This window comes from Pangasianodon hypophthalmus, chromosome 16, assembly GCF_027358585.1.
Source record: "Pangasianodon hypophthalmus isolate fPanHyp1 chromosome 16, fPanHyp1.pri, whole genome shotgun sequence".
Taxonomy (NCBI): domain Eukaryota; kingdom Metazoa; phylum Chordata; class Actinopteri; order Siluriformes; family Pangasiidae; genus Pangasianodon; species Pangasianodon hypophthalmus.
Genome location: NC_069725.1, coordinates 21,666,057 through 21,684,071, shown reverse-complemented (window position 1 = coordinate 21,684,071; position 18,015 = coordinate 21,666,057). Strand labels below are relative to the sequence as shown.

The following is an 18,015-nucleotide window of genomic DNA, read 5'->3' as shown; positions in this document are numbered from 1 at the left end:
AGGATCCCAAAACTGAAACCTTATACTGATGTATTTTTTTTTCTTTGAAAGACAGGGGAGTTTAGTCCTGCTAGCCCATTTATACCAAGTCTGTATACATCATTTATATTTTTACATGTTTTTGATTGAGTAACATATGCAGCTTGAATGCAAGCAGAGATATCACTAGTTATGTAAGGAATAAAACACTTGTGCTGTGGGGGTGTGCTGTTATAGGAAAATAATCAGCAACCAGGTGGTGTGATGCGGCCTGACGCAAGGCGGAGTTACTGCTACCATCATGACTTTTTTATTCCTCTAAAACCACAGCAATCTTCCAACGATTACAATTTTAAATTTATTAATGGCAGAATCCTCACACTTTTTATCTGTTTATAGTTACGGTTCTTTTCTCTCTCTTGAAGTTAATAAGACAAAAAAAAAAAAAAACGCAGCTTGTCACATTGCCTTGGAAGGAAACTGCAAACTCTGCCATTCTGAAGACTTTCCTGTTACAAACTTTGATACTGACAAAGGAGACTGCTTCTATAAATGTTACATAAACATCTGCTCTCAGAAATTTTCACCATATCAGCAAGGACACATTTCTCTTTGCTAAATAACATGTTTTTTAGTCTGTTTATAATTAGCTTTAGACTATATGGAGCATCTGCTATCACAGTTCCTGTAAATGAGGTGTTACTATAGAAACGATAATGTATTAGAAGGAGAGCATTGATATAAACATGTGATTTGAATTAGAGCAATAATAGAGCTGCTGTTAGAGAAAAGTAATGTTCTGACCAGGCAGATTTGAGAATTCAACAGCACTGTGGTGTAAATGACTTAAAATAATAAATAGGGTGTAAATAATAAAGGAAATCAGCAAAAGGGTTTATATGAAAAAAAATTTCAATGAAGGGATTTCTCAAGAGTGTGTAGTCACACATTTTTGAGTACCTTGCAACCAGAGTTCGGGCATAACCACTGGGGGGCAGTGCAACTCCACTCACATCAATAACAATACCAGCCATTATACAGTCATTTACATAAAGCGCAATACAGGGCAGGCTAAGTCAAAGGACAAGGAAGTTCCAACTATATTCGACCTGACAGCAGCCGCACAGCCCTTAAGTAAGTATCATTTCATTCTAATTCAGCCTTTTTAATCTATTTGTTATAATAGATATTACATGAAAGTAAAAATGCACCATTCTGAAAGCTATTGTGGATCTGGTGACTTTCAACTTCTTCAGTTTCATTATCTGATAAACATATAGGGCGCCATTATTTTTCTACACAGTTCTTCATGTGCAGTTTGCTGCATGTCACTCATGAGGCGACCGTCCATTCAGAACAGAGCTCATTTACATAGAGCAGCCTTAAAGACACAGTAACCAAAAAAAAAAAAAAAAGCCTCGAGGACTACAGCCCTTTTTGGATTGGATTAGTTTATCAGGGGGACGTCGGTAATAAATTTTTTACGCGACTCCTTGATAAAGCTCGTGCATCTGGACAGCAATAAAATGACCACAGGTGGAGCGAGTTTGTAGCGGGTTGTGTTTTCTGCGAACCCAGACGTTTTCGTCACATGGTCATATGATCACATTTCATTCACAACATGGAGTCCATGCAGTACAAGAGGTGCTGGAGTAGAGAAGACGCTGGCTTTTATTTCAGTTTGGGGCTAACCAAAGTTCCAGCAACAATTTGGAAATACAGTAAAACAATACTCACAAAGTATATGAGAAGCATCCATTTTTCATTTTCAGGAACTGTTTAATACCTGAACAAAAACAAAAAAACACATCTTTTTTAATGCTAAAGCATAAAGCTATGAGTGGATTTGCGATTGTTGTTTTTTCCGTTAAGCCATAGATGTCACAATGCAATTTAAAGTAAAAGAATTCCTAAATTCTTAAGCTTTATTAATTATTAATTCTGAGGCATAAAGGGAGGTTGGAAAATCTAAATGTAATTTTTGTGCATAAAGCCACATTAATGGAGGTCAGTGAAGAAGTTCAAGTATACAAATAGAAAACTATATAGGATGTGTGATGTTGAATAAAATGTCAGCATTCCGTCCTCTTACTCAACATGCAAGTGAAATCACACTTTCTTGTCACGTTTTGCTAAAACCGGTTGCTTTATTGCTGGTGATGTAAACAGTAATGTGAAAGTAGTCTAGTTTTTAGTGTCAATGAATCAAATGTTATTGTTTTGCTCGTTACTTTCTGCTTGCTCTATAGTCACACCTCAGATTTATATTTCTGGATGTGCTATTTGGAAATTGTATTCTGAAAACATCCCATGTCATGAATATTCAGTTTAATACCCAATGAAATACAGGTTACTATGACAACATACCCTAAGGATGTCATATCCTCATATTTCATCTTCCTTTTTGAGCATCCAAGTGCGGATTATGCTGGATTTGTCGACTCGGCTCATCTGAATTAAACTTTAGATAAGATTATGTAACGTAATGGAAGTTAATTGAAAAAGTAGCTCCATTGAGCTCAGACAAAAAAGCGAAAGCCTGGTTGGGTTCTCAGCTGTCAGTCATTCGTGTTGTCATAGCAACTCTGGCAGTGACCCCTGCTTTTTCCATTCAGTGCGTTCATTTTACCGCCTCTCCACTTAGAATGAAAATGATTTAATTATACGGGCTAAGCTTCCTTAGATGATTATTATGATGGATTATCGTAATAATCGTATACTTGTGGTAATTGTGGTTGTTTCTGCTGCGCATTTTTAAGCCTGGCTTTTACCAAATTTTCCAAACAGAGCAGGAGAAAGTTTTGCTCTGAATCGCATCAGTTTTGCCTTTGTAGTGCGTTTAACTGTGTGTTTTGATATTGTGTCAATGTGTGTTTAACATGAGCTAACACCTTTACAGAGTAACGTCTGTGTTTGTATATGTATTCAGTAGTTTGTATATGTGAGGCGGTCTGGGAAAACCAGTCAGATACTGCTGTGGCACAATTCTGGAAAACAGCAAAAAATGCCAAAAAAAAAATCATGTTTAGACCAAAATGTAGCTTTTCTGCAAGTAATACACTCTGAAATATCTACTTTCAGAAAATATGAATATATTTTCCCAAAATAATGTGAAAATGTTTTTATTTAGGCTTCATTCATCACACTTGCCTTGCTGGGTAAAGAGCCAGTTTAACAAAGATGTCTAAAACCTCACTAGCTATGTGTGATTTGCTCACAATTTAATCAAGTTACGTGCCATATTGAAACTAACTTAAGCGTAATCAGTTTTGTAATCGTAAAGGGGTTCTTTATCTGCGATGCTCCTGTGCTGTCACATCATCATCAAAACAGAGAAGAGCATTTAACACAGTCTGTCCAGACAACAACTCAAGTCACCTTTATTTATATACCACAATTAAAACACAACGAGTGTCGGCCCTCTTGGGCTAAATCCAAAACAGAAACAAAACATTAAAAGACAAAACCACAGATAAAAAAAAGACTCAAATACCTGAGAGAATAGATAGTTGGATTTATAAATGTCTACACTGGGGGACTTTTTTAGCGGAATGTTTTGAAATGTTCAGAAACAAATTTAGAAACAGAACTGCGTGAATGACTCAGCAGTTACTTCCACAGCATGAGCAAAGATCAGTGGCCTGAAGAGATGATGATTAAACAGCATGAGTGACTTTTACCACACGTGATGAGAGCGAGACTGTTGTGAATGACTTCTTAATCATTTGTCAGGAGTTATATATATATGTGTGTGTGTGTGTGTGTGTGTGTGTGTGTGTGTGTGTGTATAAATATAAAGTAGGCAGGGCAGCTTTCAGTGCTATTTTCTCCCTTTTTACTTATGTGCAAAAGAGAAACATTTCTGTTCAGTAAAGTGTGTAGTTTTCAGAAATATATATAGTACAAAATGTCTGCTGCTTTTAATGAACAAAGAGAGAGAGAGAAAGAGAGTCTGTGTGTGTGTGTGTAAAAAAGCACAGAGGAACGGAAAAGAGGAACTGCAAATTGGCTTTTTGAGGAAAATCAAACAGTGAAGTATAGAGGGAGGGGAAAAGCTGAAGAGGAGGAGGAGGGGACGTGTGTGTTTGACAGGATATACGAGTCTCCTCAGTAAGTGTGTGTACAGACTGCGCTGAAGCACATCACTGCAGCTGTAACTCACATTAAGCACCGTTTTACGGTCTGCTGCGACACAGACGAAGAGGAGAAACTCCAGCTTTCATGAGGGCTGTTTAGCCTTGAACAGAATTTTGCAGAGGGGGAAAAACGCAGGCCTTGAAATGTATTAAAGAATCACTTTCTTTATCTTTCAGTGAATGATTGTAAACGTCTATGTTTCTGTCAGAGATTAATTTAAAGTTCTGTTTAATAGAAATAGCACTGATGCAATACCCAGGATCAGTATCGGGCCGATACTCAGGCAGAAATGGTGGATCGGATATCGGAGAAAAAAAGCATGAATCTGATCTGATCCTGTAACACATTCAAAAGAGACTTCATTTGTATTTTTAGTAAGAGTTTAACTGAATAAAAAAGCTGAGGTATTGTGTAAGTTCCTGTTCTTTTTTTAAGTGCTTCAGTTTAAGAAAATCACTTTAAAGCTAAGTAGTTTTTAAAGGAAAAAAATATCAGATAGGTATCAATATCAGATGGTTTCGGTATTGTTATCGGTATCGGAAAAGAAAAAGTGGTATCATGCCACCTCTGCTGTTTAATCCTCGTTGTTTTTCTCTTTGTTCTCTCTTTCTGTCTTTAACCGATTCTTCGGCGTCTAACGCAGTGTTGTTAGATTGGGCTGTTTTGTCGATCATTTGGTTCTGCTTTTGGCGAGGGAAGGCAAAATGTGCTTATTTCTGCTTAAGTAGAAATCTGAAAAGTTGTTCATTAGACAAAGGAGACACATTTCTGTGCTTACTTGAGTGATTCGCATGAAATTGCAATATTCAGAAGAAAAAAATCATTTACAATTTTTTTGGAGCAATATGATGCTTGTCATTAGGCAAACAAAAATTCTGATCTGCGTTTACCTTTATAATATTGGCACCCGTTCGACATCACCTCCCTTTTTTTATTCATTATTCCTCTAAGAGTTAAAAATTGTTGCTTTAGAAATACAAGATGGGGGAAATACAGTAACATTAACTTAATACTCCAGGGAGAAAATAACCCACATCATCATCTTGGTTACATGAATATGATTTCTATGTTAGTTAGAGATACTGAGCCAAGCACACACAGTCTGATCATTTTTAATTTTATCATTTTAGTCGCTGTATTTGATCTTCTTCTCAATATTCATCATGAGAGTATACATTTTTATTAAAAAGTTGAAAACACTGACTCATGAACGTTAGACCTGTGTTTCAGGTTTAGTTATATGAATATTATTTCATTTTACTTGGCAGAATTTACACACTGAGCTTTTATACATCGAGTGCATTCTGGCTTTTAGTTTTTATATATAAGAAATGTCTTTTTTTTTAATGATATTTACATTTAATGATCCAGACCATACATCTGGACATAATAATACAAATTAGCAGTTCACACAAATGTACATAAAATAGTAGAGTAGCTTGATCTCCTTCTTAATATGCATCATGAGGTTATAAACTGATATAAACATGTCTACAAAAAGTGTGGTATGTGGTAATGAGAACACTGGAGCTTGAACATATATTACTATTATTATTATTATTATTATTATTATTATTTTACTGGACAAAATAAATGACAGAATGAGCTTTTATAAGAACTCAAGAGTATTCTCTCGTTTAGTTTTTATAGCCTGTATAAAATGTGTCATTTAATTGTCACTACATTTAATGATCCTGACTATGGCACAAAAATATATAGGTGATTTAATTGTGATGTATTTAAAGAATTAGGCCTATATAGGGGGAAAAATACAAGCAGATGTGTTTTATGTGAAGCAGTAAATCTTTTTGTCACAAGCCAGAGTATTATTTTTACACACACACACACACACAGATATACATACATACATATGTACATATATATATATACATGAGAGAGAGGGAGAGAGAGAAATAAGATTTTATCAGTAAAGTGTTATAAAAAAAATTTGCTGTAAAAAGCATATTAAGTATATTTATTATTATTATTATCATGAATTTTATTTTATGTAGTTTATATACAAACATAAGACCAGTCTAATTCTAATAAAAGCATTAAATGTAGTAAAAAAAAAAAAACACTTTGGTATATAAAGATTCAAAGCCAGTATTAGTTTTACTGCATATATATTATATTATTTACAGAATTATTTTCATATGAACATAAGGATTTTTTGTTTGTTTGTTTGTTTTTGTTTGGTTTTATATATAAAATGTAGTTAAAAAAATCACTTTTGAATGTAAAGATTAAAAGTCAGTGTTATTTTTACTAATTATACATATATATATGTGTTATGTTATAAAAATATTACATTATACTAGCTATAATATAAAAACAAATTAGGCTGCATTTAATGATCCTGACCAAACACATTGTGATAGCCAAAAGAGAGCTAAATAAATAAATAAATAAATAAATAAATAAATAAATGTAAGAGGATTATATGATGTTGGTGAAAATACCGGAGAAAGGGAATTTACCGGAGTGAAAGAGAAAGTTCGGTTTTGTTTCGTTTGTTTGTCTTTTTTTTTTGAACAAACATTGTGCTGGAGATGATTAAACAATGAAGCTAACACCTTTAGCCGCAGAGCTCTTTACCTCAGACACAGGCACCTGTACGTGTCGCGCGCCGCTCGCGGATTTCCCACCGCCGCTCCCCGCCGCCCACGCGCCTCGTTATCATTCCCTCAGACTCGGCGGCTCGCGCCTCCTTCTCCTTTCTCTCTCTCTCTCTCTCTCTCTCCTTCTCCTTTCTCTCTCTCTCTCTCTCTCTCCTTCTCCTTTCTCTCTCCTTCTCCTTTCTCTCTCTCTCTCTCTCTCTCTCTCTGTCTCTCTCTCTCTCTCTCTCCTTCTCCTTTCTCTCTCTCTCTCTCTCTCTCTCTCTGTCTCTCTCTCTCCCTCTCCTTCTCCTTTCTCTCTCTCTCTCTCTCTCTCTCTCTGGGCGGCAGGTTGGCCGGTAGCCATTACGCGTAATTCATTTCGTCCAGGTGGGACCGACGTCGTCTTTGTTGTCACGTGCGGCGCGGTTCCGGTTTAAACCTGTTGTTTTGGCGCGTGTCTCTGCGGTGAGTCTCCTCAGCTTTTGTTCTGTGTTCCGCTGATCCCGAGGCTCTGCGTGTGCGTGCGTGTGCGTGCGCGTGTGCGTGTGTGTGTGTGTGTGTGTAAAAGATTTACAGATATTCAACCAGTAATCCACCTGCACGTGTCCACTTTTGGGACTGTCTTTTCCATTTGCGTGAGAAATTCATTATAAATGATGGATACATGTGGGTTATACATCTACTCTAATAACTGCTTTAAATGAAAACTCCACTCTGATACACATTAAATATGTTGATGTAGAAATATTTCTGAAGTACTTAGCAATCCAGGTGCGAATCCGTGACTTGGTGCAGTGTTTTCGTTATTCCCGTGAGAAGTCAGCGTTTGTGTCCCGCTCTGACGTCACAGGAGGACGTTGTTACGGCCGACGCGTTTAATAAGAGAAAACATTTCAATCGATTCGATCGCCAAAAAACAAAAGAGCAACAGCTTCTTTTCTCCGTCACCATTTTCCAGTGATCCAGCGCGGAACTAGTGCAAACGTTGGACTCAGTGTCCCAGAATGCAATGCAGCGATACGACGCAGTTGTGCGGAGTTACAGAAGAGAGTCAGCTCAGCTAGTTAGAGATCAACGAGATGACGAGTGCGATGGTGTTGATGAAGGTATTAGCATGAAAGTTGAACAGAGTGTACAGACGAGGAGGTGTGAGAGCTGGACAGACTAAAGGACTAAAGCGCCGCTGCATCACTCTCTCTTTCTCACTTTTGACTTACCTCGGAACAGAATTACGTCATTTTCGACATCCGTGCTTTCAAGCTACAAATTGGGAAAAAAAAACATGGACGCCACTATGTTCGTCGTATGTTAGCGGCAAGCTAGGCAGCTAACTGTGATGAGCGATGTATATCTTCCTCCTCAAGACAACAAACTGTAGAATCAGTGTTATAGATTGAAGGAAATACTTATATTTACATTATAACTAATTAACTAATAACTAAAGATAAGAAGTGCTGTTTTCTTTTCATGCTTTGAGCAGCCATTTTGATTTGACCTTACTTGCTGAACTCAGGGTTGAGGATATCCCGAGGTCCTGAGTAGGAATTCTGAGTTGAGGGGGCGTTTTATTCGTTTTTTCCTGGTCGGAAGTCGGAAATTATGAGCTACAACCTTTAGTCAAATGCAGCATAAATCCCGCTGTGCCATCAGCAGGTAGTCAAACGGCATTGTGGGTAATGTAGGAAACTGTTAACAAAACTGAAAATACACCAATATGTCAATGAAAGAAGTTTAAAGTAAAAAAAAAAGAAGAATGAATTTGAATTTCTTTACAGTAAATCTAATAAGATGACGTTAATTATAAATATCATCATGTAGTAGGTCAGGTGGAGTTTTCCTTTAAACGATGGTGAGTGTGGGCATTTGAGTTACATCGTTTTCATCTTCTTCAAATTATTCAGCAAGCCCTCATGCCCTGTGGAAGGGGGCGGGGTCATCCTAGAAGAGACCACGCCCATCAGGAGAGAAAGGCTTTTATCCTACGGTAAAGGTGATCAGTCAGGAGAACTGCAGGAGTGATTTGGAGCCAAGCCATGCCAGGAAGAATAAATAAATGCCCCCTTACAGTAAACAGAGTCACTCTGTTAATTTGTTCTCACTTGTCTGTATAGTGTTAAAGGCTATAATGTATAATTATAGTTTATTTATTTATTTATTATGGTTATACACATTATTGATAAGTATTTGAAGTAAACGATTTGTTTCTCAAACTCTTTAAAAACAAGCAAAATTCATAATACAGGTTTGAATAATCTAGAAAAAAGCTGTTTATTTCATCCAAAGTGTTTCAAATCACGGCAAAATCTTTACGTGGAAATTAAATACCACTAACAACTCCAAAAAATAAATAATGATGATACACTGGAGCTGGGCAATATGATGATATAATATCATTATCATTATAATATCAGTGATGATGTCTTTTAAAAAAAAAAAAATTGAAATTGAAATTTTTGGAAGCAGCTTATTTGATGGTAAAATTTAAAAAATGTTACTTTTTTTTCCTCATTAAATAGTGTTTTTTTTTTTAAATTAAGCCAAAAATATGTTTAAAAGAATTTATTTTCTTTAGACATTTAATAAATAAAGCTTTTCACAGTTTTTTTATTCTTGCTTTGCTGCCAGTTTGTTAGAAAACCTTTATATCATGATATATATTGTGTATTGCAGAGATGTCTTGTTTGTCATATAGCCCACCCCTATGGTTCACATTCATCTACTGCTAAAGAGTGTGTAAAATGTAATAAATATGTTAATAGATCCAGGATTTTTTTTTTTTTTTTTTGGTTGCTGCTCTAAACCACATATACAGAGAACTAGAGTAGCATTTTTTTCTGATTTAATTTAGGAGGGTGAGTCAAATGAAAACCTTATTATTATTTTTTTAATTTTATTTCGCATTGTTTATTGCAAATAGGTGTCACAAAAGTGTATCATTTTTCTTCATCATCCCCCAGTGTGAGTGTCCCAGCGCTTAAAGAGTGTCCTGATTCCTCTTGGAAAAAAAATTCATTTCAGTTCTAATTTCAGTTGCACTTTTAAGGTTTTCATTTGACTCACCCTCTTGATTTGAATTTTTTTAATGTATTAATTTATTACTGTGGCTTGAAACGAATGAATTTTCCCCAAGCGGGTTCATTTATTTCTCCCTCTCTGTGTGCTGTTTTTTTTCTTTTCCTTCACCCCATCTTTTATCCCTTTCTCTAGTCTTGCCTTCATCATTTTCAAATTATTTTGTTTGTTTCATTACACACACACACACACACACACACACAGCTGTCGTGGCCAGGCCACAGATTCACCACACGGCACACACGGCCATTTCTCCCCCCGCCCTGAGGGAAGAGGGTCATGGGGAAATGAAGCAGCGGACCGGTGATCATTCCCATATGTCGCCCCAGCAGCACCAAGGGGACTTTGGCAGATCGTTCCTGGCTTTTCCCCTCTTTTTAATCTCGCTCACTCACACTGCCCTCCAATTTAGTCAAACGAGAGTTATTTAGGGCGCACACACTCACACACACACTTCAGTACATGCCCACACAAGCACAAAACTAGCCAGCTTTACTCGCTTGTCAGTGTTCTTTTGTCTTTGCAGTGTATTTAGCATATTGTGACCTTTATGAGGATGCATTAGTCTTGGATTTTTCACTCATGAAGGAAAAGTGGTTTACTGCTGTGCTTTCCTTCACCTCATTTCCTTCCTTCGTTCACTATTTGTCTTCATTAGTTTACTATTTGTCATCATTAGTTGCTCGAGCGTTTCTCTCTTCCTATTGACGTTCTCATTCCTGCAGTCAAACAAGTTATTTTTAAAAGAACAGCCTCTCTTGCGTGGTTGATTCGGACTGCACAGATTAGCGTTTTGATCAAATTGAGTATAACAGCTCTGGCTGATGTGACAACTAATATCAATATCGTTAGTCAGCTGAAATTTATTAGCGAGCCGAAAGCTACAAAGTGCTGGTCAGTTTTGGTTGCTTAGAAACCTAATTGACGAGGCTAATATAATATAATGGAATAACATATGATAAGCTAGTTAGCTAGTTAGGTGCATTAATACAGACTAAGGAAAGTGAACACTTATGATCATGATCCACTTTCTAATGTAGCATGTCATGTTTGCAGTCTTGACAAAAACAGAGCAACGTCCCTGATTTCAGTTATGAGATGTAGAGTCGTCGCACGTAAAAGATATTATTCATGTCCAGGTGGTGTTTCTGTTTTCACCACAAGCTGACGGCATGCTAGGGCTGGGCGATATGACGATGTAGTGTGGATGTCGTGATAAATTATGTGACGATACACTTTTCTGAGATATCGTTGGTATCGTGATATCTTTGTGTTACTTTTTGTTTTTAATAATTACTATTTAAATGGACCTGAATGGAAGCAGTTGATTTTTTGATGTATATTTTTACTTAATCTTTAAAATGGCATATATTCATTTTACATATTTTTTTTATTTTTCCCATTTTCAGTGTGAGAATTTAGATTTCATAGGTATTTAATAAAAAAAGTATAAACAAACTCAGTTCTTCATTTTTACAGTTTTAGTGCAGCACGTCTTTTTTTTTTTGTCTGCAGTTTGTTAGTTAATTATATAACGTGACTCGCATCATGTATCATAGAAAGGATGTCACATATCGTGATACGCTGTTTTTGTCATATCGCCCATCCCTACTGCATGCCGTCCTAGCAGGAGAGTTAAAACACAGCTTTGTGCTGCACTTTTTGCTCTGACTCAGTGTTTCCACAAACCCTCATGGTCCTAATTCTGAAAAGATCGTCAGTTATTCATGTGTGCTAATTAATCCGCAGAATAAAAATCATTTTACCGTCATCCAGATCTCACCTGGGCGATGTGCGTAGTGCAGCAGGCAGTGAGAACGAATTCAGAACAAATAGCACGCTGTAGTTACAGCATTAACGTGTTGTGGAGTGTTGTGAAAGAGTAGGGTTTTTTCTTTCTTTTCTGGTTGTTAAACCTACTTTTCCATTATTCTGTTTACTTTCAAGTATTATGATATGATAGCTTTGTCATGTCGCCCACCCCAGTGCTAAATTCACATTTTTCTGTTTAAAGCAGACATGAATCGGAGAGCTTTTCGTGTGAATGTCATGAAATAAGCAACAGCTTAAACCCATCATGTTCGACATGTAAATTATTAAAGGATGTTGTGGTAACCGCAAACTTTTAGCTACAGAATGTGCTTGCTCAGCTTGTATTCTACATAACAGCTAATGAGAGACAAAACTGTCCTTGTTGTGGTATATTTGGACAGGTTTGGATACTGGTGAATAATTGCTGTAAATAAATGACTGAAATCTCACTTGTGTCCACCTTTTCCTATATACCCTGGCTTTTTTAAACAGGGTAAAGGAGTAGACACGTTCTTAGACTATTCTTACAAGGGCATTACAATATGCTATCATACATAGATTATGTTTAATGGTTAAAAATACCACATTTAGAGCTACTCGCTCCACATTCTAACCAGACTTTAAATTCTTTTTCTTTGCAGTCACCCTCCCAAAGCCGCTATCTGCACCTTCATCTTCCACTTCCTCCTCCTTTTCTTCTTCGCCATCCAAGCAGACGCGGCGCTCCATGCATTCTTCGTACCGCTTGCCCACACCGCTGCCCCCGCTGCCCGTGCGGAAGGGCGTGAGGGGCCGGCGACCCAAAAGCGAGACCATCGCCCTGCTCAAGGCCCTGGCAGCATCATCAGGCGCTCAGAGTCCAGGGGCTCAGACGAGTAACACGGCACCCGAATCCACCCCACAGCTCCTCCCACGCCCTCACAAGAAGAGAGGACCCAAACCAGGCAGCAAGGTATGTAACAAAGGTTGCGGTTTTAATGCAACAGGACGTTCTGTTATAGGAAAATAATCAACAACAGGGTGGTGTGATGTTACCACTTTGAAGTTGATTATTTTTTCAATGACAGTATGTCCTGCAGTGTTTTATTCCTCTTGTACCACAGCAGTTTGGCAGCGATTACAATTTTAATTTAGTAAACAATGGCACATTGCGCTTTTTATCCGTTTATAGTTACATTTAATGTTGTGGAACATCCAATGAACAAGTTGGTTATCACTGTTGTCATTTATGTTATTGCAGCTGTAAACAGTCATTCCTTCACCAGCTCTTTTCTTCTTTCTCATGAAGTGTTAATAAGATGAAAAAATGCAGCTTGTCATGTTACTGAGAAAGCAGAGTGCAAAGTCCGCGGTGGAAAACTTACTGACGCTGACAGTGAAGACCTCATCCATAAATGCGAAATAAGATGTTTTTCTTTGTTAAATAACAACATTGACTGCCCAAAGTCATCCTTTATATACTGTGTGTGTTTTAGAGGAAACCCAAACTCCTGCAGAGCTCCATGTCAGCACCAGCAGGTTCAGACTCCAGACTGCCATCTTCTCAGGTGTCCAGGGACGGCCTGTCTCCGCTGAGCTCTCCATCCTCTGTGGTGTCCACAGGTAAAGCCTGAGCACTCAGCTGGCTCAGTAAAACCAACCCACCCACCCACACACACACACACACTTAGCTCACTATGAGGCGAAGCCCATTGCTCTTATCTGTATTATCTCTTATCTGTATTATCAGGTCAGGTTTCTTTAGGATTAAAATATCATTGCAGAACAAAATTACCCAGAGAATGACATAAATTTAGAAGAGGAAGTGGTGGTGTGCTTAACTGTAAGCAGGTTGTGTAAAATGAAGTGAGGAATAAAACACTTGGGGCTGTGCTGTAATGTAAAACAATAATCTATGACAGAGTGGTGTGATGCGTAACCACACTGAAGTTGATTATTTTCTAATAACAACATGTCCCGGCTTGTTTTAATCCTCTTATTCTGCACGTGAACAATTTTTGATTTATTAAAGAATTTATGAAATGTGGCTGTTTGCTTATGTTTTAAAATGATTCTCAAGTTCACTTGTGGCTTTCCCTGCTCATCTCTCAGTGTGTGTATACGTGAATAAGCACGGGAACTGCGGCCCTCACCTGGACCGTAAGCAGGTGCAGCGGCTGCCGGATCACTTCGGACCCGAGGCAGTGAACCTGGTGATGCAGCAGACGGTGCAGGCGTGTTTGGACTGCGCCTATCAGCCCAAAGTGCTGCTGGGGTGCCTGCAGAATCAGCCAGACGGTGGAGAGGTGGTGCGAGGTACTCTGGCTATTATTTAACCCATAAAACCTCACTTCCTGTGCAAAACCTGATATGACAGGAAATGTTGTAGAATTAACCGTTATGTGCTGCTACGCTGGTTGGTTTAGTTAATCTGACCGATCATGCATGAATTAAATGATTTTTTTTCACATAGAGATAGTTTTTATTATTAGATTAAATTATATTTGCAGAAAAAATTACTTGAAAGAGGTGAAGATTAGGGATTAAGTCCTCACAGCCCTTTTTTTTTAAGTCCTTTTTTTTTTTTTTTTTTTTTTTTTTTTTTATTAAGATTCAGTTGACAAGTGAATCTCCATGTGACCTATTGGAGAGCAGTAGGTGTGTCTGATGGGGATCTTTCAGCAAAGTTTCATCAAAACTTAGAATAGAAAAGCTATGTCATTTTCAGAGGATGTTCTTTACGGGGTACAGTGATATACAGTGACACTTTTCTGGCCACACGCTTCAGAAGCTTGAAGGTTGCAATCTGATCCACATCTCTGTGTATGTGCTGGTTTACAAAAAGTTTAAACATGGTGACACAAGGAGATTTCCAGTGCATGATTTAGTCACTGGACTGAAACAAATATATCTCTTTAAGTTATTTAAGAGTTTTGTGTGAAACGGTTAGTGGTGAGTAAATGATAGTCCCAGATGTTTCTATCACAGTTGTTTTCATATCTTGTAGTGATATCAGAGGTTTTAGCCAATGATTATGTAAACTAAATCATCTCATATTGAATAGTGTGTTGAATTTAAGCGTTTTTGTCTCACTCCTTCTTCAGTGCGGACGGATGGAGGGACACGGATGGTAAAGCTGCCATCAGCATCCAGTGCCGCTTTCGTTCTGCGTTTCCTGGAGAAAGTGTGTCGACACCTGCAGTGTGATAACCTGTTCAGCAGCCAACCGTTCAGCCCCTACAGCAGCTACGACAGGAGTAAGTCAGGTGTGTACGCTGTGTACGGCTTACGGGCTACCTCACCACACACACATACACACACACACACACACACACAAAATTCTAACTGGGATGTGTTTGCTTCGTCATGTGCAGTGAAAGAGGAGATGTCAGAGGCTCCAGCACTAAACAGAGGAGTAAAGCGAATCTCTCGAGACTCTCCACCCTATTCCGCCCCCCTCTCCCCCAAGATCCTCCACACGGATACACACCCTTCCGAAGGTACTGCATAAAGTGTGTGTGTGTGTGTGTGTGTGTGTGTCTGTGTGATTATGTTGCTGTAACTGGGTTGGAAATACTCCAAAGTGGAAGTGAAATAATTTCAGTGCATAAGGTGCTTGTGTGATTATAAGAGTAGTTGTACACTATGTAGTGTGCTATACTTCATTTGTGTGTGTGTGTGTGTGTGTGTGTGTGTGTGTGTAGCTGAGACTTTGCCTCCAGAAGAAAACGGTTTATTGAAGGAGCAGCGCTTCATGGACTCCGCCTCTAACTCCATGACTCCCCGCCCACAGACGCTACGAAGCACCTCCGAATACCAGTCCCAACCCAGCAGTCCATACTACCATGGCAATGGCCCTCCCTTGCGCCGCCACTCCTCCAACCCCCCCACTCGCACCCACAGAAGAGTCGAAGGTGCGTATTATAGCTTAATATAGTAGCTTAACACATGCAGGCCAGAATCAACATTATAATATTATCTCTCTATTTCAACTATAAATGTCTTCTACACCACGTCTCCTTCACTCCTAAGACTGACAGGCACAGAGACCACACCCACTTCACTGTTTTTGAAACATTTTCGTAGATACACATACAATATGATTGTTAAATCCTGTTCCTCAGTTGCAGCCAAAATAAGAAAGTCACCTTTAGATGCAAGAATGTGTGTGTGTGCGTAAGAGAGAAGTGACTAACACTGTTTCATGTTCTGCGATTCCGCAGGCAATCACAGTTTCAAATCAAGTTTCAATCACAGGTTTCCCTGTACATGGGTTACTTTTTAAGTAATGTATATTTCTGAGCATAAATATGCAGGAGCTTCAGAGCCACAAGCCACATGACAGTCAGACACACACACACGCACACACACACACACACACACACACACAAACACTTAAAGGGTTCATGCAAGGCAGGAGTGAGTGCATTAGAATAATCTCATTAGCTTTGCTGCAGATCAAACGTCCTCTCAGCTCGTGTCCCCTGGAGGAGCTGAGTTTCAACCAGAACTTCCACGGTGTGTGTGTGTGTGTGTGCGCGTGTGTGTGTTAGCATGCGATAGCTGTGTGTTCCGGTACAGGCTGCAGGTGGTGGTTTAGCCATGTGTTGCTTGAACTTTGAAGATAAGCGCCTAATTGATTAGGTATGGTGGTGACATTAAACAAATTTTCTCATAGAGCTATATTCAGATATACTCTCTCTCTCTCTCTCTCTCTCTCTCTCTCTCTCTTTCTCTTTCTCTTTCTCTCTAGCTGCCAGCTCCACTACAGGTCCAGATGCAGCAGCAGCGGAGTGTGAGACTCCCAGAATTCCCAGCGGCAGAAGCCCTTCTTCTTGGTCTATAGAGGAAGTGATGCAGTTTGTGCGAGACGCAGACCCGACGGCGTTGGCGCCGCATGCCGAGCTGTTCAGAAAGCATGTAAGTCTTTCCTGACAAACCTCTCTCTCTCTCTTTCTTCTTATATCTGTCTCTTAGTACCCAGTACCCAAACATTTAGTCCATGTAATGCATTTGAGTATTGCATGAGCTTTTAATGCACTCAGATTACATAAACAACCAGAGAAATAAAATCTTAATCATATATTTTAGGATTTTTTTTCTTTAATTATGTACAGTGATGTTTTCTTTTTGTCACTTTTTATCTTGACTTATATTTCTTATACTATCTGGGATCTTCATGCAGGATTTCTTTCTTTTTTTTTTCTTTTTTTTATTTTAACCACCATTACAGAGAAGGCACTATATCTTATTTACTATTTAGAATTGCTATATAGGGTGTAATAATATCTATACAGTGCACTTCATGCCCAATTTCCAGCATCTATTGCAATCTGAGACTTAGACACCAGTAAATCGCTTTTAGGACACATACTTGAATTTCTATATATTTTTTAATAGAATTATTGCAAGTACAAGTGGAAATAAAATAAAAGCACTGGTCATTTGGCCAAAAAGTCTTTTTTTGATAGGCTCAAAAGTAGAACTTTGCATCTTTAACATTATACCCATTTTAAGAGAACTCAAATAGTATTTAAACAGTGACGTTTGTTCTGACAGCCCTGCTGCTTACAGCTAATGTCATCAGCGAGAGACACAAAGACAAACAGAGAGCGACAGATAGAAGAAAGACATGCCTGCTGAGCGAGGACATGCGTCATCAGTGTTTAGACTTCACCTGGCAGCGTCCCCCCAAAACAGAGCCAGTCTCTGGACAACATCATGACTGCATCCTACACACACACACACACACACACACACACACACACGTTTATTCTCTCTGTCTCGCTTTCTCTAACACACCCTGACCCTGAGGCTGCATCAGGCTACATTTCACTCTGCTGTATTGTGTTTTTAAAATGTTTAGCTTAGGCGCAGTATCACAGCACATGGGTTGGTGTAAGATGGACTGTCGGTTTGCTTTAGGCTACGTTCACCTTTATATTCTGACTATGGGATAATGCTGTAAATGCATTGTTCATAAACATGCCACTGTATATGTGAGAAGTTTTACACCAAAATAATACTTAAAAGTATACAAAAATTGTATATCTGACCATCACGGCATCAGCTGAACAGGTGTGTCTGTACGACGGACAGAAAACCTGGTAGCATAATAATGATATATTTGACTGATTGTAGTGAGAAAGGTACAACGACGGACAGCAGGTAGCAAATCATGATAATCTGTGAAAGTTATGCTCTGTCGTCCTTTTAAAAATTCACCAGGCTGTAATTGGAACTCTGCAAGTGCTAAAATGAAGCAGTATAGGATATATGGTGTATAGTGGTGCTATACCGTAAACCTCCATGTTTGAGTGAGTTTCTTGGTCAGATGGGTTACAAAAGCAAAGCAGGTATGCATGTTGATAATGTTTTGTAGTAATATTCTCTTGAGTAACTCTCTCTCTCTCTCTCTCTCTCTCTCTCTCTCTCT

General features: G+C 38.5%; 1 protein-coding gene across 2 annotated transcripts in view; it reads left to right on the top strand.

Annotated features, from left to right (window-relative positions):
* The window catches only part of LOC113530264 (sex comb on midleg-like protein 2), a 43,295-nt gene that overhangs the window by 22,026 nt on the left and 3,254 nt on the right, over positions 1 to 18,015 (top strand). Inside the window, exons 8-15 of one of the 2 annotated variants that reach the window (XM_026920093.3) lie at positions 12,242 to 12,552; positions 13,076 to 13,202; positions 13,692 to 13,895; positions 14,684 to 14,845; positions 14,954 to 15,079; positions 15,284 to 15,493; positions 16,333 to 16,499; positions 17,139 to 18,012. In XM_026920093.3, the coding sequence (XP_026775894.3) occupies positions 12,242 to 12,552; positions 13,076 to 13,202; positions 13,692 to 13,895; positions 14,684 to 14,845; positions 14,954 to 15,079; positions 15,284 to 15,493; positions 16,333 to 16,499; positions 17,139 to 17,222 (1,391 nt within the window). In that variant the 3' untranslated portion in view covers positions 17,223 to 18,012. Of the gene's footprint in view, positions 1 to 12,241; positions 12,553 to 13,075; positions 13,203 to 13,691; positions 13,896 to 14,683; positions 14,846 to 14,953; positions 15,080 to 15,283; positions 15,494 to 16,332; positions 16,500 to 17,138; positions 18,013 to 18,015 lie in introns of those variants that run through there. The other variant, XM_026920092.3, reaches the window with a different exon arrangement.